Below are 23,282 nucleotides of genomic sequence, written 5' to 3' on the forward strand. Positions count from 1 at the left end.
AGAGCTTAAGAGTTAACATATTTCCTAATATGTTAGCAGAAATTTGCAGCCAGACAGTGTGAAATGCAATGTGGATGGCTGCTTTTGTTCTCTTTGCACAGTGCTTGTTATTTCCAGAGATTCGCCTTGGAGGGGAAGCCGTGATCTGGAAGAGCGAACAAACCACCCTGAGGAATGTGTATCTGTGCTGTGCCCATGAGTGGCTGGGTGTCTCGGCAAGGTCCCTGAACTGATTTGCACCTCAGCCTTCTCATCTGTCAACAGAAAGGAATCACATGACTGTTAGCTTTCAGAATTAGGGGTGGACAAACACCTATTGCAGCTGTGAGCTTGCAAGTGGACACATGCTCTGTATAAACAACAAATCATGCTTCTCTCACTAAAGCAGATGGTTGGGTTGCTTGATCCTAACACTAACATGGCTCTTGTGCCCGACAGAACTGCTTTCTCTTGCAAGTTGAGCCCAGAACCTGAAATTTTCAACAGCGGATCCCCTATGGAACTCATGATTTAAGTGGAAACATTGCTCTTAGTCCTAAGTCATAAAGGCAGAGTCCCCAGGTGCTTCCCCTCCATTTCAGGGTTTTGAGGTGATAAAAGCATCCCACAGAGTCTACAACCTGCAGGTGAATGAATGGCATCTTTTGCAGAAGAGGTGCAGCCAAGATCACAAGCAAGATGAGTGTGGCAAAGGTGAACACATCCTGGGCAAACACGACTGCTACTATGGAGGGTGGCAAGCACAGTAGTGTATTTGAAAGCTATTTGCAAGGTCTATCAGCTCTATGTCGTACTCCAGCTGTGACAGACAGTGCCTGGCTGAACCAATGTTACATTTCCATGAATTGAGAGTCTAAGAAAAACAGATGAAGTCAGACACATCTGCCCTCTGTTGGACCTTCTGCATATTCTGCTTCATCCCTCATGTTCCTCACTTCTTACCAAATACACTGGTGTTCTCTGAAAAGACTTACATCTTGGGTTGGAACCTTGTACATAAGGTATCTCATTTTGATCACACAGGATTTCATCTGCCTTAAACGAGATCAAGTAACTATTTGGAGCAAACAGCACAGCCCATGGATAGAGATAGACTGGGTTCTGCCTTAACTTTCTACCTGGGTCACTTTGGGCTTTGGAGAAAAGCTGGTTGAGTTTCATATTGGAGACAATAATACATGGACAGCTGGTAGAATTTTAAACACTGTGATACTTTATAATGATGTTTATACAAATGAATAGTAACTTTTGTGAGAAAGTAAGCCTAGACTCTAGCCATGATAAAATTCTCATAAATATAAGGTTAGCCTTACAGTTGAAGATCTTCCAAAAGACAATGATATTTAATGGCTGAGCTCTTGTAAAGTACACCGATCCCTGCCAGTGGGTGATGAGGAAAGAGTGAATAGAAGATTTTCTTTAGCATTATTAACTCTTAACTATTTAGAAGTGTATTCTATTCCTAGTCTCTCAAAAATCAGAGACAGAACCTAAGACGGGGTAAGTCCATCTCTTAGGCTGATCATGAAGCAACTCCACTGTTCCATCAAGGTATCCACACGTTATGGGCAGATGGATGGACAGGGAGAATGTGGTGTTTTGGTGGGATTTTTTTTTTTCTTACTAGGAACTTACATGGAATTACACCTGTTTTAGATTTCAAATCCAATTTTTCACACCAGAACTTGTAAGATCTGCTCTTTTGTCTTCTAAAGCCTTTAGGATGAGACTGAAAGCAGAGTCTACCTGTTTCCAACGTTGTACATTCATTTCTCCCAAGTTTTAGAATGACCTTCACTTTCTTCTAAATGCTGTTGTGGGACAGAGCTGAAGTGCATTTTTAAACCTTTCCAAACAGTGATTTCTCTTAGTTGCTGAAGTATTAGAGATAGGCAGGAATATAATTTCTTTCAAAGTAAGAATGATAGCCAAAATCTTTGAGCCACCAACACTCAGGCCTTGCTTGAAGACTCACCATTTAGTCCCCAGAATCCTGGTATTGTATGTGACTCCCTTCAGCATCATGACTTTGTTTATTGGGCAGACTCACCTGGCCACCATTTCTTTCTCTTTGTGGGAGGCATACCCACTGCTGCTGAGCGGCTTCAGAGGGGATGACAGGAAGTAGAGGCGGTGATTGGTGAAGTATTGGTCAACCAGTGGGAGGAGAACCTGGAAAAGCCATGGTATATCAACATCCAAGAAATCAGCTGAAGTTCTTCTGGTGGTTCTTTTTAAAGTGTTCATTTCTGAGCAACAAGTCTCTGAATGCTGGTCTTGTGATGTCCAGGAAACCCTATCGTTGGGTCCCTGTGCTGCAACATTTTCTCTTTATATGCCTCAAATAAGAGACCTTGGTAATAAATGAAAGGAGAGGGATATTGACAAATGGCCAACGCACTGTGTGTGCTGCCCCGAGTCAGCATTGTAGGGGAGGCCCACTGGGATTCCTGCACTCAGAGGGGTGTGTGTGTGTGTGTGTGTGTGATTGTTTAACACTGCCAGCATTCTGTTTCTGCTTCTCAGAGCAAGATGACTTAATGTCCTCTGTGTTTTTAGTACCCTTAGGATGGTTGTATAGATGAGACTAATCACTGGATCCCCTCGCATTTCAGTTGGATGGAGGGCCAGCCACTTAGAGAATGGGTTAATCGGCAACCCATGCAGCTAAATGAAGCTAAAATGACTAAGTTGTGGACACGTGATTAGAACTTCAAAATTGAATTAGCTTGTCCTCCATTTTCCCTTTCTTATCCCCCACAGATGTGTTATGAAGATACCAGTTTCGGCCCCCTGTCTGGAGTTGTCAGAATCCCAGGAGAGAGAAAACTTGGGTCCCTGGGTCATGGTGTGTGGCTAAGAGGGCTACATATCTCCTTGGACAACCATCTGCCTCAGGACTGTTCCACAATGGGGAAACAGGCATGTGTCTCACGAAAACCATTGCATTTTTAGAAATGTTTGCCGAACCAGCCTAACCTATACTTTAAATAGTAGAGATCTTAAGGAGAAGATAATTGGATTAAGTACAGAGAATCACTTACTTTGGCAAAAAATTTGATCTCTTGGTCATGAGGAGATTTTTCTGTTTTCCCGCTGCTGACAATGGCTTCTACAAAGACACAAGCAACACAAAACTGGTTGGTTAAAAAAAGAACAGAAGAATTACAGCATTTTAGAAACACAGCAGCTTTCCTAAAGACCCCTAAAAGCCTTATGCGATTTCATAAAGTATTTTATATTTTACAACGTGCTTTATAATCGTCATGGTTAGTGATTGTGTCAATTTTCTAAGGCCTTTACCCTCTTCTCTACCCATAAGAAAGCAACTTCAGGGAGTTTGAGTCATAAGTCCACAGTAACAGCACAAAAACCATGAGTAGCTTAAAACAGGCTGTTACAGGGAGAAATGACAAAATATTCAAGAAAATCCAGCAAGGAAGCCAAGGACTTGTGTAAGTGGAGGGAAAGCATGCCAGCTATTGTTTCCTCCTCAAAATCACAGGTGTGCATGAATCATGAATGGTAGAAAAAGGCCATTCTTTTGTGGTATTCCACAGCAATACTTACCCAAATGGGCAATAAACTCTTGAGCAGAATCAACATATTTCAGGATCTTCTTCAAGAACTTATAGGCGAACCTCTTTTCCATGGAGAAGGCATCCAGCTCCATGTCCTTTATACCTCTAGGTTTGAGATGGCACACCCGAGGAAGTAACAGAGACAACCATGTGACTTTGGGTCATCATCCATCCTACCCAGGTTGACTTGAATCTCCAAACACTCATTGTTTTTCTGGCTTAGCAACACAACTCATCATTTGACTGATGTCCCTTGGCTTGCAGAATCTTACTTTATGAACCTCTACCACTGTGGTTACAATGTCTGAAAAGATGTCTCAGAAAAATCTCTAACATTCATTCTACAACTACTGAGATGGGGAGAAATCAGAGAGAAAAACAGAAACCTCTCCTCTTAGGAGAGTTAAGTTATATGATGAACATGTTTTATAAGTAGAAAATAAAGGTCATGGTGTTAGAGCAGTACATTTTATGGAAAGAAACCAATTAAAGCAAGTTGAAAGGGCCTGGGAGTAGAGAAGAGAGGGTTTTGCGGATTTTGGTGTTAAAGTGGTCAGGGTTGGTCACATCAGGAAACCAGCACTGAAGTAAAGGCTTGAATGTGATGAGCTGTGTGGACATATGGGGAAGGAGCTTTCCAGGAGTAAGAAGCAGAGAATGACTGTGTTCTAGATAGGATCTTGTATACCAAATAGAAGAAATATGGTAGAGAAGATAATTTGGGTGGACTAAGACAGCAAGCATCCAGAGGGCTGTAAGGAAGGCAGTGCAGTCTATCCCTAAAATTTTATTCTTGCTCTAAGATGAGTAACTATTGGAACTTTGGTTAGAGAAATGACTTACATTCCGACAGAATTATTCTGGTTGGTATGTTTAAAGTTGACCATGGTTATCCACCATGGAGGGAGGGTTGTGGGAGGAGTCGGGGGAATCCCAGTGCCTATAAAACTGTATCACATAATACAATGTTATTAACAATAAAAAAAAATAAAGTTGACCATGGTTGGTAAGGTCATAAGCATGGATCCCAGAAAGGTTATCTTAGCATAGTGGTGAGAAATTGTCAGATTCTGTGTATATTTTAAAGGTAAAAGCATTAGGGAGTCCTGAAGGATTAGATGTGGTTGGGAGAGTAAGAGGAGTCAAGGCTTGAACAGTTGGAGAGTGGGTTGCCATCCATTGATGGGAAAACTGAAGATACAACAGATCTGAGGAGGTGGTAGGACCCAGGAGTTCTGGGTGACAGGGATTCTGAGCAATCCCCTGTACACCCACATACTTATCACCGGGTCTGGCACATGGTAAATAGCTACTCAGGATATGATTGTAGAATTCACTGATCTTTCTCCTTTACAACCCTCCCTGATTTTTTTTTTAGTTAAAAGAGAATTTTCACTTATGGGATCAAGTTAATTATCATCAAACCACACTGCACATTGCTCTTGGTGTGAAGGACAGGATTAAAATGATGAGGGGAGTCTTTCTTGAATGCTTCCCCGGAGGCTGTCTCCTGCTGGCTGACCTTTCTGGTTCGACAATACAGCAAATAACTCTTGTTATTTTTTCATATGAGATACAATAGTTATATTTATATAGAATTTTATTTTTATTTTTTTGACATTCAATGGCAAGACTGCTGTAGGAAACCAAGAAGATGAAAGAAGAGCTTGCTTAGCAAACATTTTCTTGAAGGAGGAATGGTTCCATCAAAACAGAAAATACGACCTTGTTTCTCATTCTGCAAAGGGCTCAGTGAGCATGAACCTATCCAGCACAGCCCACTGCTGACATTTGACCCGTAAGAAAACAGACTGTTCCTTAACTACTTCAGACCCAAATCATCCCCCAAAGACATTCCTGCACACAATTTTGGCTTTCACTCTTGAGATCAAATGTCCTAGGAAAGCACACGCATTTAATCTCCCTCACGGAGCTGCAGTTCATTAGAATGAATTCTCTTTGTTCAGGCATATTTGCCACTGCCATCATGTAATTTAATCAAACATATAAATAATAAACTATGCAGAGAACTGATGGTTTATGAAACTAGGCAGCATCTTTAGTTAAGACCAACAACTGTGGGCGTCCAAATGTACAACCTTTAAGTGAGGTATGTGTGAGACAACTCTCAAACAGAGGAAACTTAAAAAAATTAGAATATTGTCCTTAAATTATTTTGTATGCACTTCAAATTCTCAGCCTCAAATCTGAGGCTTTTAATGAAGTACTAGGGATGTGGTTTATAACTCCAATGGCTAGAATGATGTACAACAAAGAAAGGCTTTGCTCCATAGCTTTATAAATGAGTACATATGCAATGCTTTTAACTCATTTTCAAAATCTCAGGTGCTATCCTTCTCCCGGTGAGCTTTAGCAGGCGGTTAACTTAGAGCATGGAAAGGAAGAGACCTCATCCACAGGCTGCTCCACTGACAATCACTCGGTTGATGACTTACTTACCTAGAAACTATAACACCATTCACTTGAAGGAATTTGAACAGGTCCTGAGCTTTTTCCCGGTCTCTGAATTTTTCCTTGGCAGTCAGGGTATCATATGGTACCAAGAGAGGATGAGTGCCACCACCTAGAGTCAGTGAGGTAAGTGATGACGACATGTTTGTCTCTTCCTTTGTGTCTCTGGGAGAATACACCCGCCCCCAGCTCATCCTCCTGTGAACATACCCACCCCCCAGTTCATCTTCCTTGGGGGGATGCTGTGAACCAGGCTTACCTTTGCTCTCCAGCTCCAGCTTCTTCTTCTTGGCCCAGATATTGTGATAGTTCTCAGCCACAACTTCCACCATTCCCTAAATCATGGCAAGGAAACACAAGTCAAAGAGAAAATAGGCAAGGAGAACGGCTCACTATCTGACAGGCTATTTTGGGTAGTTTCAGAGACAGAACACCATAGAATGCTAACTGCATCACTGCTGAGAGCCTCCCTTCATTAATTAGTCTGTGCTTATGCACCTCATTAGTTTTATATCTTCCTATGCACACAGACAATGATTTCTAATTCCATCCTTCCCTTGTAACTTATTATCCTGGCAGTTTGATGCATTTATGAGAAACACATTTCCAGTAGAAAACACAGGCTGGCAGCTTTTTACTCATTCTAAGAGTTCAGTATCAAACTTTTGACCTGAGACAGGGAGCAGTCAATGTTGGTCAAGCAAAGTCTAGAATTTCTTAAAGCCTTTAGCCAAACAAACTCTAAATAGCCACATCTTTGAGAAAATTATGGTACATAAAATTTGCTCATTAGAATTCATGTTTGTATGGTTCATGAAACATGAACCCATTATGAAGGATGCATTTTGGGAAGAGACTTTCTAGAAGGTACCAGTGGTTGGTTGATAGATTTTTGCACCTATCACTATGTGTAAGTAAGGAGCAGAGAAGGAAGCAGCTTAGGGTGTTTAGATTTACCTCCATGTTTCTGTGTCCCTTTGTTCGGCAACAGTTGCTAATCTGTGCTGTTACAGGGAACTTGAACAAATCTGTTACAGGATATGTATGCTGTCTTTACAGTTTGGTGGGTTCACCTGGACCAAGCAAACACCTCAAGTCAGGGATCAAATGCTGTGGGCTTTCTTAGTGAGTTGGGCTTTGAGTTTTGCTAGAGCAATTTGCTGACTGCCCTTCTTCCTGAGACAGCACCCCTTTTAGCATCCTCGAAAAAAGTACCCAGCACTCAAGGGGTTCTGCCATAGGGAAGGCATCAACACTGACCTGGAGTTCTCTGGAGAGCACAACATTTGACAGGTCGAGGGGGACAGGATTGTAGCTATTACCCTAGGAAAGCAGAACAGGATTTATGGGGTTTGCCACTGTTTTTTTCATCAGCACCCCCAGCTTCAGTTGTCAAATATGTGTCCCCCCTCCAGATCTCCAGGGTTCACCTTAGAAGTTTTCACTTACATTACCCCAGGGAGGTAGTCCCCAGATTCTCTGTTTGTTCTATGGGCCTGCCTTGGCCTTGGGGTGTGGCTGTCATACCTGGCTGGTCTGGGACACACTTCGAAGCTTCTCATTTTCCCGCTGTTGAACCAATGCTTCACCCTCTTTGGTTCTCTCCACTGTCCAGCCCACAGCCAGCATGGTTTTCAGGGACTCTCGGGCAGGCCAGCGATAAATTTCCTTCTCCTGGAAGACAACTGGGCTAGAAGAGCTTTGCAGAGCACATCTATGCATTCTGACCGGCCTGTCTCCCCATGGTTGTTGGATCCCAAAATGAAGAGGGTGCTAGAAAGCTCTGGCTCTTTCTTACCAGGTCAGACTAGACCCAGCGGAGTCTTACTTGAATCATATAGTTAAACTTCTTGATGCTTTAAAGACTAAGATCCCATGGTTTCTTGGCTTTCAAAGGAATGTATCAGGGATTATAGATAAGATCCACATTTTGTGGATTAAGAGGAAGCAAGAATACCAGCATGATTCTTCACATTCTATTCATTGCTCAAGATAGAATATTGTCAAAATGTATTGGGCAAAGCTCTACTTTGAGGTTGGGAAACCCAGTTTTTTAAATTTAGGCTTCCTTTATCAACACTGAAGTTCCTAAATGGTCAGTGTGCATCAACACACACAGTGCCCTATGGGCTTAAACCATACAAAAGTTATAGAACTTATTGCAAAATGGGGATTTAGCATTGATGTGAATCACATTTCTTAATTTAACAGGAGCAGACCTGTTCTATTTCCTTGGAGTTTCCCTTCCTGTATCAGAAGTCATTTCCATCTAAATTTTCCTCTAGCAATTCATTGCTTCTGCCCCTTGTCCTGCCCTAAACCCAATTCAGGTGTGCAAAAAATACAAGTGGATTTTGGACCAACAAATGAGCAGAGCGCAGTGCTTCTTCTACCAAGGGTTCTCAGAGTCAAAACCAGAACACAAGACTGGGATCTTAGAAGCTGGGTGTGGGCTACTGCTCCCCTGGCAAGTGCATGAGCAGTTCACTGAGTCCTAGAAAGATTCTTAAGGACTTGAGCATACATGCACTCCATACTCCTCTGAGGAATGAGATGGACAGCTACCCAGAGTGTGCTACCAGACGTCCTCAACTTACCTTCTCTGTCAAGGTCTTGAAAGGCCTTATTAGTGGGTGGGTCTTCACATTTTCATCCAGGGAAATTCCATATTTCCAACCACTCTGACTCTGTAGAGACATTCTCAATTCAAACATCCATGGCACTCAAAGGGTCCTGCTGAGAAGATCCCTGCTTCTATTTTCACTGAATGAATAGAATAATGGATGGCGACAGGGCTTGGAAACCCCATCTAATTGATCCTTCAAGGTCATCAGGCCCTCCGCCTCCCAAACTTGAACTCTGCTCTTTTATTTCCTCTTGTTTCAGTGGCTGTTCCCTCCACTGTTGTGCTTGTGTTTCAGGCCCACTTAAGGGGCCTGAGAACAATGCTTTTCAGATCAGAGTGGAACACTCATTGGAGGAACAGAAGAAAGGGCTGAAAGGTCTTCTGCCTGCTGTATACCGGGTGGGGATGGGTTGTCTGGTTTGTATTCTTGCCTGTCAACCTCAGAATAAACATTTTATCACTGATAAGTGACAAATAGCAACATTTCCAGCCTACCCTGTCTTCCTATTTCCCAGTTATATCCAAGATTGGATGCCACACAGCTACCTCTCAACATCCCTGAACTTGGTAGTCGACTACTCTGAATGACTCCCTACCCTTAAGAATGAGGTGATAAAAGACCTATATCTGAGAAATCGGGGGGGCAGTGCCACACTGGAGTTCATGTATGAATGGATGTTTAGCAGATGAGTTGCTGAATGGCGAGTCACATGTCTGACTGCTGAAGGGCTCTGGCACAAATGAAGTGTTCATACATGTGCAGTGTCAGTAAGAGATGGCGTGTGGCTAGAGGGAAAAGATGAAGGGACAGATGAGGCTATAGATGGTAGCAGAGGTTAGATTAACCAGCATCTATCAGGTCCTGATAAGGATTTTGATTTTCATGTTAAGAAAAGCTTGAAGTTGTTAAAGGAGTTTAACAAGGAGAAGCAGCAAAGGTGAATGACTTGTTCTGCATTCTGAAATCGTCACTGGCTTGCAGTGTGAAGAACAGAATGGAGACAAACACATGGGGGAAACCAACAAGGAAAGTTGTTTTTATTTTGATAAAATATTTTGATAAAATATATTCAATATTTTGATAAAAATAATTATTTTGATAAAAGATGATGATAGCTTGAACTAAACTCACAGTGTGGGGATAGAGAGAGTAGATAAGTTTGAGGGAGGTCAGCCTGTAATATCTGCATGGTTTAGTGATGGATTGGGAACTATGTCTTCCTTCCACTTCATGGGTTAGCCAAATCGAAAATATTCTTAGATGCTCTAGGGTAAAGTTCACTAACCAGTAGCCTTGGACCAAATCTATCTTTCTTGCTCTATTTTGTAAATAAAGTTTTCCCGGAGCACAGCTATCTTCTGTTTGTCTAGAGCTAGTTTTGTGCTGCATTGGCAGAGATGAGGAATTCCAGTTCAGACTGTATGTCCTACAGAGCGTCAAATGTTCACTAGCTTGACCTTCTGCAGAAAGAGGTTTTTGACTTTCGCTGTAGAGCTATGACATAAGAGCCCATTCCACAGTTACAGTGGGTGCTTTTAATACCAGTCCCAAAGGAGGATTAATAAACATGAGCTGAGCCCAGATCCATATGGTAGTCCAAGACTTCCCCTATTGAAGACATTGCATTCTGCAAGGCTGTGGCTGTCTGTGGCTTGGTGATGAAGCCACATCCACCATTCCAAGCTGGAAGCTGCACTGCAGCTGAGCAATGTCCCTAGTCCTTAACTGGCTGCCCACAGAAATCCTGGATATCTTTGGCACCGGCTTTCTATGATGCCTGCCAGCACTAAAGGGCTGACATAGCAATTAAACTTATTAAGGCACCTTGACCTCATGTGGTGAGGAATTTTAAACACCAGATGGGCAGGCTTATTAACAAGGGAATATCTGGAAGTTCTATTGCTGTCCACCACAGGATGATGCTTATATGTTTTCCCTAGAATAAAATTCAACTTCCTAGAAAGGGTAAGGTTTTCAATGTCATTTCTCTGTTTTCAATACTCTATACAAAGAAAAAAAATCAAACAAAACCTTCCTCATCCCCAGTAAGCATTTACATAAAACTCATACAAGTACACACTAAACACTCCAGGAAATACAATGTTAAAAAAAGAAGTTAAACTTCCAAATTAATCCTTTTCTTGAGAAATACAGAAACAGCATTAGCAGCTGCCACGGCCCATGTTTCTGACCTATACCAACTCTGGGAAATGGCTGCTAAGAAATAATGAATTCTTTGGGCACCGTGAGCTGTCACTTAGACAAAGCAGGCAGATTTCCAGGATTCAATCCTTTAATGTTCTTGGGCTGTTTCTTCTCCCTGACAATTGCCACTTGGATGATAATTCCTACCTTGTCACAGGCCCATTTATCATGTGAATGCTCAGCATACTTGGTGACAATGTATTCCAATTTTTCTGGCAAGGAAAAACTGAAATGAGAAAAAAAATTATGATTTTCTAAGTACTTTAACCAGGCATGGTAGAAGATGGCTGGAATTAACAGGCAACTTGTCAAAATGTGGATTTCATCAACTGGTTATCCCCAGTGCTAAAGCTACACCAGCCACGGTTGTGACACCACTGAGCAGAAATGGCACTGCAGGGTGAGGTCACAGACATGTCTAATCACAGGGCATCTATGCAAATGGACACTCTCCAGCTGATGAAATATTTCCTGGTCCTGGAAGAACCATGCTGGCTCTTGGGCCAGGCCTGTCCAGGTTAGACAGTGAGATTGTCTTCCGAAGTAACTGGCCTGCCAATCTGTACCTTTGAGGTAGGAATGGCAGCGATCATAGCTAGAGGATCATATGCTAGAAAATAGTGATTGTCTTCCTTTTTGGGTTTAAGGAATGGTTAGACAATAGAATTTTGGAAGTACAATAGGAGCCTCCCGTTTCTGTTTTCCCTGTAGGTCTTCATCCTTCCCTATGTTGGCAGCAGCAACTGTACTTCCCTTTGCATTGCATGGTCTTCTTAAGTTGCATGTGGTATACTGGGAATTGTCACCAAGGACAGGTTGACAACTAGGAAAAGTAAACTCATTCTCTGTGGGATCTGAATCTTGCATTGGGCAAGACAAGGGTAGCAGACTTCATGAGGTGATTCATCCCGTGAAGACAGTGAAAAATTTCCCTTTTGCCCTCTTGCCTTGGGGCCAGGCCTTCCACGATGCCTGTTCTTGCTGAGGTTAATCAGCTTCTCATTACGTTTTGTTAATTCTGGTAATAAAATGTTTTCTCCTTAAGTTATCCAACATTAGACCTAATTTCTTATGATTCCCAAAGAAGCACACTGATGTCAGAAGTACATGTAAAGAAATCAGACCTCAACATCACTGACACATTTCATAGTAGACTGTTAACTCGTGTTAACAGTCAGACACCATTGGAAGAAGACACCATTTTCTCTTCCTTTGACACACGAGTATCGGGCAAAGTTCTGCACAGACAACAGCAACCTGCTCTTTGGTGCCAGCCTGGTGTTTCACCATGCCCCTTATTTTTAATTTCAGGAAGGTTCAATTCTTCTTCCCATCATTCTCTCAGCTCAAGGCTCCATCTGATGAGTAACTACTAAATTATCTAAAGATGAATTTCATATTATCAAAGCTGAGAAATGCAACAAATGGTTCAGACTCTCATTTGAGAACTACCAACACGAACTGCACAAGGTTCCTATGAGACCATCCTTATTTTTCTGCTCATTCTGGAGTAGTTTTAGAAATTTTCATTTAAAACACAAGTGGGGATAAAGTGGATAGCACATATTCACAACTGGTATCAAATCACTACAAAGCAAAATGGACCAATATTGTTTCCCAAAGGATAAGTTAAACACACCTGCATGGCCTATTCAACATCACTGAGGAATGTTAGAGAATCAGAGAGAGAAATTTAAAAGTTGTATTGTATCCAAAGCCCAGCATTCCTTAACATGGCAAAGAGAAGGTCCAGTCTCTTTCACAAGGATCTTATCCTATTTTGCCATAAAATTTGAGAACTTGCTAGAGTTCAACTGAGTATTAATTATGGAGTTGTTTTAATGTATGATGTTATTAGAACCAGTCTAATTCACAGTGAAGATTTTGTTTAAAAACTCATTGATAAATTAGTTGCATCGTTTGTCAGCGTGGTTCCACAAATAACTGCTACCTAAGGAAGCACGTTTGTCTTACAATTATGAAAATCAACTCTATTCTCCAAAATAAAGTTGCAGGGTATATTACAATACAACGGGAGACTTGAAAAAAGGAAAATGGAACTGAGACATGCGCTTATCTTAGTGTAAATTCTTTTTCTTAAATTCACACATAGGTTTTCAGAATACACATTTCCCAAGAACTTTTTGCAAAATGCTCCTATAATCAGACATGCATGGATAAACCCTATGTTTGTTGATCTGTGATGATTTATGATAGGACTTGTGGCATCAGGAAAAGATGAACAGTATTGGCATGGTGGAGTAGTATTCTTGTTCCCTTCCGAAGGGACAGAACAGAATACCCGCCTAAAGAGGATGCTGGACTCACTTTACAGTGTTGATAGGTTTGGGGTCAAAGTTGCCATCAGCATCCACTGAGACCTGTTTTTCCAACGTGGCTGTGATCCTGGTATCTAAATAATCAGGTGGCAAGGCCCCCGCTATGGCACTGAGACAAGGGAGGGACATTCGGAAAAGATCCGGATCGTATTTCTGTGAGGAAAGACAAAGATCATGTTAGTAGAGAAACCAGAACCATGGCTACCAGGCACCACTATCAGCTGAAAATAAAAACCAGATATGTGAAACTGTGCAGTTTAACCAAAAGTGGAGGATGCGTAAGCCCTTTAATTCTCTCTTGTTGGAAGAAAAATGGTAAAGCCCTCAAGACACCATTTCCTTTAGGGAGGAAAGTTTTGAGCCAAGATCTGAATTATAACATCTCCCAAATAGTTCATTTCAAGACTATTGAAGGGCTCAGGTGGCGCTTATCAGGTCAGAAAACTTGTCTGCCAGTCAGAGGTTATAGAAACCGATCCAACCTCTGACTGGAGAGGACTTAGCAAACTCCAAAGTCAGGAAGGTCATATGCTGATATCATCAACAGACTGCATACATTTTGAGATCGCATTCTCCCTCTTGAACCAGGTCAGGAATGAGTATCTGTTCAGTTACAGAGTTAGGGACAGCTTCTTATCTGCTCATACCAGGCCAGGGGAATCGGGGGTAAAGGGAATGATCAAGTGTGGGTAAATAAGTTAGACACCTGCTCCAGACTTCTCTGAGAAAATCAAACCAACTCACTTCCTATCTGCATACCTGGAGACCTCAGAGATATAAACAAACAGGGTTAAGGGAAAGTGTGACCAAGTCTGAGAGTCGGAGCTCTATTCTAATCAATTGTTCTATAAATTTGATTTCTCAGGCTCTAAGATCTTACTCAGGGGCTGGTGTTGCAGTGCAGCAGCTTAAGCCACTGTATGTGATGCTGACATTCCATTTTGAAGTGCTAGTTTGAGTCCCTGGTGCTCTATTTCTAATCTACCTCCCTGTTAATGTGCCCGGGAAGGCAGTGGAATATGGCTCAAGTGCCTGGGTCCCTGCCTTCCATGTGGGAAATGTGATGGAGTTCAGGGCTCCTAGTCTGGCCTGGCCCAGTCCTGACCATCATGGCCATCTGGGAAGTGAATCAGCAGAGAGAAGATCTTCCTGTACTCTTTCTCTCTGTCACTTTGCCTTGAATAAGTAAATCCTTCAAAAACCTCACACAGTGTTCTCCCAAAATGGGTGTGGATGAAGAGCCGTCCCAGAATGTGCTCCAACCTCCAAGTACAGGCCAGGTGCTTTTTTCCTGTTGGCTTGAGACAGTCAGGTCAGGTCAGGTGGAAGAGAATGAAGGCAAGCTTAGTCATCAAGCCTGGAACCAGGGAATCGTTTTGCAATTGACTTTGGGAAGTGTTCTCACACAGCTCTGCAACTCCGGCAAGTTGGACACCTGTTCTGAGATTCTACCTCCTTGTGAAATGAGGATGATAGCTCTTATTGCAGAGGGTTGGGTAAGAATCAGCAGGACATGAGGGTGAGGCACTTGGCCCATTAGCTAAAGAGATGCTTGTCCTTATCTGTGCATGGGTCACGGGGTACACCTGTCACCTTACCTTGTGGGAAAGTGAGTCAAAGATCCCCCAAAAGAGCTTCTCCGTTAGGTGCAATTCTTCCTCCACGGCAAGGCCGTAGCTGCCCCAGCCGGAAGGCAGACAGTAGTACTTCCAGCACTGCTCAAAGTGGTTGGTCAGAAGCTGGGAGGTTCCAAACAGGATCGCACCAACAGGATGAGGCAGAGGAAACCCAAAGGGCATCAGAAACATGGAGGGAAGAAGACAGTGGGAAGAAATCACCAGCCTGAAATCAACACTAGAAGTGGTTTGGGGTGTGTGTGCAGAGGTCTCTCGCACACCACAGGGAATCATCATCTGCCATGCCTGGGAAGCTCCAGCCTACCAGCAGTTTGCATAACTAATTGTTGTGTCCCCAGCGCTGTGCCCACAGCAGTTACTGGGAAATGAAGGACTAAGTGTCCTTACTTCTGATGAGGAAATGCTACCCTTTGGAGTTGTTCTAGAAGTCAGGGCTGGGAGGAATTGCTAGCTTATGATTCTGGACAATCCTACAGAGGGGACGCATGGTAGCAAGTTTTGAGTCTGAAGGTTGTTCTCTGTGCTAATGACTCCAGCAGGGCTCCCACCTTGCCTGAGCCCTCTGATAACCTGGTGCTGTTTAGGCAGTTTCACATCTGGCCAGAAGAGGGCAGAAGAGCATTGATAAAGTTGCATCTCCCCCCCCTCGCCTTCCCCACTGCTATGAAATGTCAAAGGGAGCTTATTGAGTGGCATCAACGATCTCTTTTTAGGAGCCACCTCCTGTTGACAGCAGGGGCTTACAGCCAAAACGATGTCACACTGAGCTGTGAAAACAGTGGCTGTTAGCTAAAGTACCTTTGGAGATTAAAACACACCATGGAATCTCTGCAATCAATCCCACGGACTGCTTTATGCCTAGCACGAGACAGAGGATAAAACCCATGTTTCTGGGAATTCTGGCCATCCTAATAACATTCTGGAAATCTTGCCTTGATCTGGTTCTGAATAGGAGCAGTTCAAATCCCTAGGCAGAGAGTGGGCATTTTAGTGTAGTGGTTGACACCTGTGCCTTGAATTGGCACCTGGGTTCCTTTCCTGGCTCTAGTCCTAAAACCGGCTCCCTATTCAGACTCCCAGCAGCAGCAGAAACAGCTGCAGGAATTGGGACTCTGCTCCGTGCTCCTGACTGAACTCCCTGCCCAGCCCCACCCAGGGAGGTGGTTGTTGAGTGAGCCAGCAACTGGCACTGTCTCCACTTCTCTTCTCACAGATAAAAATCACTTGGGAAACTTTTCTAGTGTGTCTGGTTACTGCTGACACTTTGAGAAGTACTAATATAGTAAGAGTCTTGGCATAAAAGATGAAAACATTGTCCTTTTTGGTGGGTGGTTGATTCTGGCACCACTTGGGTGCAGATGCTCCCACGAGTGATGAAATATTTATAACTTATCAGAAACACCAGGAATTAGGCAACAAGGAGTGGGTTTGGTGTTTTTTCATTAATGAAGAAATGGAGGAAAAAAGAAGTAGAAAATCCAAAGAAATGATCTGTTACAAAGACACACAGCATGAAATGATAGGGCGTGCAGAAGACACAGGTTAGTGTAGTTGAGTGAAAAAGCACAGGGTCTTCAAAACTTTTTGAGACTAAAAATATTCTGGAAACACGATTAGATTAGGAAGCTCAAGATCCAAGTCCTCTTGTCAATCTTTGCTGAGTAATAAGCAGTAAGTAGAAACTATTCAAGGGAAATTGGAGTAGCTAGTTAATCTAGAGAAGGGGTTTGGTTTTATGTGTTGTGTCTTGTTAGCTATCCACATACAGCAGCAAATACCATGAAAAAATTTCCTTCCTGGGCCCGGCGGCGTGGCCTAGTGGCTAGGGTCCTCACCTTGAATGCCCCGGGATCCCATATGGGCACCGGTTCTAATCCTAGTGGCCCCGTTTCTCATCCAGCTCCCTGCTCGTGGCCCGGGAAAGCAGTAGAGGACAGCCCAAAGCCTTGGGACCCTGCACCTGCGTGGGAGACCTGGAAGAGGTTCCTGGTTCCTGGCTTCGGATCAGCGCAGTACCGGCCATTGCGGCTCACTTAGGGAGTGAATCATTGGACAGAGGATCTTCCTCTCTGTATATCTGACTTTGTAATAAAATTGAATAAAATCTTAAAAAAAAAAAAGAGAAAAAATTTCCTTCCCAAATTGCAAGCACCTCATAACATAGCTGGTTTCCTGCAGAACGGACCGTATTTCTGTGATAATAGTGATGTTTACCTTGAGAGGCATTTTGCAGTATTCATTGAGTTGTGGCACATCAAAAACGAGACGTCGCAGGAGTTGCTGTAACATGGAAGGCCTCAAGTGACTGCAGCATGGAATTAGAAAAAACAGAGTAAGAAAAATCGTTAGAAAGGGAGAAGGACTGAAACATTCAGTGATAAGGACAAACTAGGAACAGATTTCAAGACAACTGGAATAAATGACAAGAGAACTTTAAAACTGAATTTGGCAGAAATTCAGAAGGAGGGAGATGTGCTAACAATTTGGGACAGCTAAGATTCAGTTCCAGTCACCTGTGACAAAACGCTCCAAGGTCTGTGCATAATTACAATATAGTCACTGAATACATAGACCATGAGAAGAGGAAGTTAACCCTATTGTCATCTCTAACAGCTGGTGGCAGAAGCAGTGATCAGCTGTACTGGTGGAATCTGAGGCCACCTGCTGGCGTGACATCAAGTCTGTAGCCATCCAGACACTGATTAGCTCATGAATTCTCACTATCAGAATCATTATAAAGGTGAAGGCTTTGTTCTCAAACCAACAATTAAATTACACTGTTAAAGAAAGGAGTGGAGTTTGACTTAGCAGGTAAGCTACATATTAAGACGTTCTTGGGTTTGATTGCAGACTCTGCACTCGAGTTTCCTGCTAAAGCAGACTCTGGAAAGCAGTGGTAACAACTCAGGTGGTTGGGTCCCTGCCATTGGAGACCTGGATTGAGTTCCCGGCTGGGAAGTAGACATCTGAAGAGCAAACTGCCATGTGAGAGTATTCTCTCTCTCTATTCCCCTTTCTCCCCCTCCCGACAAACTTTTCTTGAGCCAAAGAAAGAACTGATAAGCAACACTGACGTAGCTTTTATTTTTAGGTTTCTAAACAGAGACAGGAAGATCTTTCATCCACTAGTTCATTCCCAAATGGCCACAATGGCTGGGGGTGGGCTAGCTTGGAGCCAGGAGCCATAGGCTTCCTCTGGGTTTCTTGCCTAGGTGCAGCGCCCCAAGCTTGTGGGCCATCTTCTACTGCTTTCCCAAGCTACCAACTGGGAGCTGGATCAGAAGTGGAACATCTGAGGCTTGAGTCATTACCCCTACAGGACAGGCAGCAGCTTTACCCACTACACCACAATGCTGGCCCCAGTTCCTAAACTTGTAAAAACCTAGCAGAACCTATGGATTCTCTGCAGAGGAAATGGCTTGCGGGTACTGCACGTCTCATACACACGACTTGCCATGTAAGTTCATTTCATGACCTCTTGCATTCCCTCCATAGATGCAGAACAAACTATGGAAGCAAAGTTACCAAACATGGTGTTAAAGGTCACAATGCTAGGTAAGAATTTCTTGGGGGCATCTACAATCACAGGACAGATACACGGAGAGCAAAACTCCTCTGTTTAGCCATGTTTCCTACGGTTGGCCTTGTGATAAAAGGCTCTGAGGGTGAAAAGGCTAAGTAAAAATATACCAGGCAGTCATTTAGTCGTGAGTCTAAGTTGAGTGATCATAATGCAAAATTAGTCAAGAATTTTCCACAGTATTATTCAGCTGGCTAGCAATTACCAACTAACTTGAATAAAATCAAGGAGTTACTATTAACTGTTACTATTAACTTATGATTTATTAAAAATAAACAGTAAAACAGTTTATTTTACTGTAAAATATCAGTTTGTCAGCTGAGTTCAGTTTTACCCAAATTTATACAAGATTTGCAGCCACGACTGCTCCAGTTCCAGGCAATTAGAGAACTAACACTGATAGGAAGCAGTTCTTTTTGTGTAAGCTCATTCTTTTATTCCCTTTGTCAACACAGAGAAGAAAGCTAAAATCCCCGAAACACAAATAAGCCTCATGCTTCCTTTTGAAGTGGCAGAGTAGAAAACCTAGGTGACCTATAAATCCCTAGAGACTTAAGAATATATTTGCCAGAGACCAGTGCAAAAGTGTAGTGGTTAAAGTTTTTGTCTTGAACGTGCCAGGATCCCATATGGGTGACAGTTCTAGTCCCGGTGGTCCTGCTTCCCATCCAGCTCCCTGCCTGTGGCCTGGGAAAGCAGTTGAGGACAGCCCAAAGCCTTGGGACCCTTCACTCACGTGGGAGACCTGGAGGAAGTTCCTGGTTCTGGCTTTGGATTGGCTCAGCTCCAGCTGTCGTGGCTGCTCTCTGTCTCTCCTCTCTGTGTATCTGCATTTCCAATAAAAACAAATAAATCTTAAAAAAATATATTTCCCAAGCATGGTATCTCTTCTGAGTCCAAAACCATTCTAATCAGCTTGATTTTTGCTTATTATTCTAGTGTTGCTTGAATGAATGAAATGGTGTTAGTTAACCCACTGCCTAGAACAGGTGCCTCCCATATTGAAGTACCAGTTCTAGTTCCAGCTTCTCCACTTTGGATGAAGCAACTAGCTAATGTAAAGGAAGATGGCCCAAGTACTCTGGCTTCTGCCACCCACTGGACACACCTGGGCGGAGTTCCTGGTTTCTGACTCTGGCTCAGCCCTGGTTACTGCGGCCATCTGGGAAGACAGTGGATGAAAACTATCTCTCTCTGAGCCACTATACCTCTCAAATAAATAATATGAGTCTTAAATACAAAGAAAACAGATATAAATTAATAAAGCATTTATGTAATGTGGGGTTGAGATTTCCCTTTTAAAGAAATTGTATTCCTAGCAGACACTTTTAGATGCACAGTAACCTTGAGAGGAAGGCACAGAGTTCCCATGTAACCTGTTTCAGCACACCTACAGCCTTCCCCACAAGCACCATCTCTGCTACGGCGGTACATTTGTTACAGATTAGCATGTCATTATCATCTGGAGTCCATGTTTTACATAGGGTTTGTTCATGGTATTGCATATTCCAAGGGTTTACATAAATGTGGAATGACATCTGTTCACCAATACAGCATCATACAAGGTATTGTCTCTGCCCTAAAGCTCCTCTGTGATCTGCCTATTCATATTACCTTCCCTCATCCCTGAAAACCACCAGTCTGTTTACTGTTCCCATAGTTCTGCCTTTTCCAAATGTCATGGAATTGGAATCATGCAGCAGGCCAACTTTCACTTACTAATATGCTTTGAAGGTTTCTACATGGCTTTAAAGCTCCCTTCTTTTTAGCTCTGAACAAGATACTATCCCCTAATCTGGAAGGACTGTAGTTTTTCCATTTGTCTACTCGAGAGAGTTCTGGCTGCTTCCAAGTTTTGGTAACTGTGAATAAAGCTGCTGTAAGTACCTGTGTGCAGGATTTTGTGTCAATGTGATTGTGAAATCCTTTGGTAGACCCTGGGGAGCACCATCACTGGACTGCATAGTGAGGGTATGTCTAGCTTTTGAAGCACTTGCTAAAGCTGTCTTCCAAAGCGCCTGTACCATTATGCAATCCCACCGGCAAAGAGTGAGAGTTCTTCCTGGTACATGCCTTTCCCAGCAATTGGTGTTGGCAGTGTTCTGGAACTGGGCTCTTCTAAAAGGTATGTACGTCATGGCCCCTTGTGGCTGAGGGTACTTTTCAGCTGCTCTCCTAAAAGGACTGCTGAGTTGTAGCTTCAGCTCACCAGTGCAGAGAGTCTCCTGGGGACCAGGAAACAACTCACTCAGTTAAAATTGGAACTGCAGCTTACATGGTCTCTAAGGGGCAAGCCTGTTGATCCTCTTCCTCTCTCTGGGGCAACTTAAAACAGTGATTCTCAATTTTGGCTGGAAAATTTCAAAAGGTAGAGGCTGGAATTTGCACCCCAGAAGTTTTGAGTTTGGGTGCTGGGTTGTAGCCTGGGCGCTGGGATGCTTACTGAGGAGCTCACATGTGATTCTGAGATGCGTCCCACGTCAGATCATGGTCCAAACTATGTCCCCGACACCTGCTACTGAGAAGATTCCTCTTCTTTTGATACTATGGCTGATGTGAAGTCTGGACGGTCCATGGCTCTCAGGGTGATTTCTCTATTGCAATTGGAGATTCGTATTTTTGTTCCAGGTCTTGGGAGGCCTGGAAGTGGATCCTTCTGATTCACACTCTTAAAGTCTGGCTTCGGTGGAGAAGTTCACTCATTTACATGGCAGAAAAATCTGTTTCTGGCTCTAACTTATGATCTGGACACCGCAAGCCTGAAAGTAGCCCACTCTAAGAGCTAAAGCCTGAACCATGACATTCTCTTTCCCACAATGCAAGGAACCTCAGGAAGGGCTTGTGGCAAACTAGCTTTGGGATAGCTCATCTTCCTGCTGAGGGGGACAGCCAGTGGGTGACAAAGGCTGGGGCACATTCTTGGGTTGTATCACCAATTTTTAGCTATTCACTTAAGTGTGTTTACATGGACACAAACATAGAAGTCAAAAACCCACAAGGGGATACTTACTTGCAAATGGCAAGCAGACATTCTTCTATGGTGTCCCGCTGTGCTTTGGTGAGGGATCGTCCCTTGGAAAGCCTGTATATTGTCTGCAGTGTGGAATCGATCAGAGAGGTGTAGTGTTCCGTTCCGGCAAAGAGGGGGGCACACCTTGTAAGCAGCGGGAGCACAGCGGAGCAGATGTATCTGTTGAGTGCCAGCGCGGCCTCTGTGGTGCTGAGGGCAACCTAGGGGATGGGGTCGGGATGCTGTTATCTCCCCAGGAAGCAGCCCGACCTGCCTTTGTGCCCTGACTTTCAGAGCATGCAGGTCTCTGCTTTACAGCAAAGGACTGAAGAGCTTTCTACTGTGTCAGACTTACTTGCTTTCCACATTTCAAAAGAAAAAATATTTCGATTTAAAGGGAAAAACAACAAAAAAGAAACAAAGCATGGCTGGCTGGTCCTTCGTCATCCCAAACCATCCTGTAAACACTGATTTCACGCAAAAACCCACACATCTATACTAAGGCTACTTGATGGCATGTTTAGTCCAGCAGCCTTCGTACTTGCAAGTAACGATGCTGGGCTGTGTGTTCAGTTGTAGGTCTTTCTTCACCTGTGTGGGACTTACTGATTGTTCTCTCGTGCTGTTATGATTGGAGGCCACACGGACCCAGTTACGGATTTTGTGATAGCTTACAGGGAGAGTGAACTCTGACCACGCTCAGTTCATTTATGAGAATTTGACACATGACACAAGAGCACACTCACCAAAGGGAAGCTAACTTTGCATGGGGAAAGGCATGAACGGAATTGAAGAGAGGCCTCTAAAACTCTGCTGTAATGTTTGCTCACAGTGTTCTCTTTCATTTGTTGGCAAAGAACAGGCTGATTTTGTGCTCACTTCGGCAGCACATATACTAAAACAGGCTGAATCCAAGAACAACCCAGTGAGTGGCACTGAGGTGGCCAAAACATGCTTTAATTACTATTTTCAAAACTGGGACAACTTCAAAAGAAGTGTTGAGATCTGCAGAGATTAGGTAAATATTATTTCCTGTGATTACCATAGTCATTCTCTAACACTTTTTCTGCAACTTCAAAATATAAAGACTGGTTTCTTTGGCCTTTTCACATTTCTGGGTATTCAGACATTTCCAATGTCTTCAGGAAGCTTCAGTAATTATGCTAGAAGAAGCATCTATCACTCTTAAAATGAGGAAGAACAGAATCATGATTCTGTTGGCTTGTTTGCTTTCAAAGGAGAATGGAAATGTCTGCTGCAGGACAGAACACAAAACCTCCATATCATTGACTGTGCTGGGACAGGCACGTGACTGAATGCCACATGCTAGCATGGTAGTGACGGATTACCTGGTCTATACAAAAAAATTAAATGCTTCGATGCAGAGGTCCCATAAACATACTTCTTAAGACAAATAATTTATAGAATAGAAAACTTCTAGGTAGTAATAAGAGCCTTGTAATTACCTCAAGGCCTCGTCTGCCCCTAAGCCCTCCACACAGAGACCATTCTGTATCTCCATGCTAGATTGGGATGCAGCGCCCATTGAGGCTGGGACTCAGGTGGTTCTCCATTTCCAGCCAACTCATTGTGATGGAATCCATCCCAGTGAGATTACTGGACCCATCACAGAGCTCTGACTTCTCTTTAACACTGAATGGATGGAGTCTTGAGAAACCTTATCGTTACTGTTAAACACTTGTAAACTGGCCAGTGATGTTTAGATTTAAGTGGATTGAATTTTTCTTCTCCCCTGGGCTGAGGACTCCTGGTACACTGTTTCCCTGCTTAGTCTTGACTTCTGTTACCTCTGGAACTTCCTGTCTTAGTG

The 23,282-nt window shown here is 43.2% G+C and overlaps 1 protein-coding gene across 3 annotated transcripts in view; it reads right to left on the bottom strand.

Moving 5' to 3' along the window:
• The window catches only part of RYR3 (ryanodine receptor 3), a 507,269-nt gene that overhangs the window by 81,962 nt on the left and 402,025 nt on the right, over nt 1–23,282 (bottom strand). For all 3 annotated transcript variants that reach the window (XM_040969180.1, XM_040969181.1, XM_040969179.1), the window contains exons 48-60: nt 21,452–21,672; nt 17,076–17,166; nt 14,823–14,963; nt 13,214–13,377; nt 11,033–11,111; nt 8,651–8,740; nt 7,581–7,727; nt 7,314–7,376; nt 6,313–6,388; nt 6,042–6,165; nt 3,571–3,686; nt 3,045–3,112; nt 2,051–2,172 (exon numbers count right to left, since the gene is read on the bottom strand). In XM_040969180.1, the coding sequence (XP_040825114.1) occupies nt 2,051–2,172; nt 3,045–3,112; nt 3,571–3,686; nt 6,042–6,165; nt 6,313–6,388; nt 7,314–7,376; nt 7,581–7,727; nt 8,651–8,740; nt 11,033–11,111; nt 13,214–13,377; nt 14,823–14,963; nt 17,076–17,166; nt 21,452–21,672 (1,502 nt within the window). The remainder of the gene's footprint in view (nt 1–2,050; nt 2,173–3,044; nt 3,113–3,570; nt 3,687–6,041; nt 6,166–6,312; nt 6,389–7,313; nt 7,377–7,580; nt 7,728–8,650; nt 8,741–11,032; nt 11,112–13,213; nt 13,378–14,822; nt 14,964–17,075; nt 17,167–21,451; nt 21,673–23,282) is intronic.

This window comes from Ochotona curzoniae, unplaced genomic scaffold (genome assembly GCF_017591425.1).
Source record: "Ochotona curzoniae isolate NIBS_2020 unplaced genomic scaffold, NIBS_Ocur_1.0 scaffold_4701, whole genome shotgun sequence".
In the NCBI taxonomy this organism is placed as follows: domain Eukaryota; kingdom Metazoa; phylum Chordata; class Mammalia; order Lagomorpha; family Ochotonidae; genus Ochotona; species Ochotona curzoniae.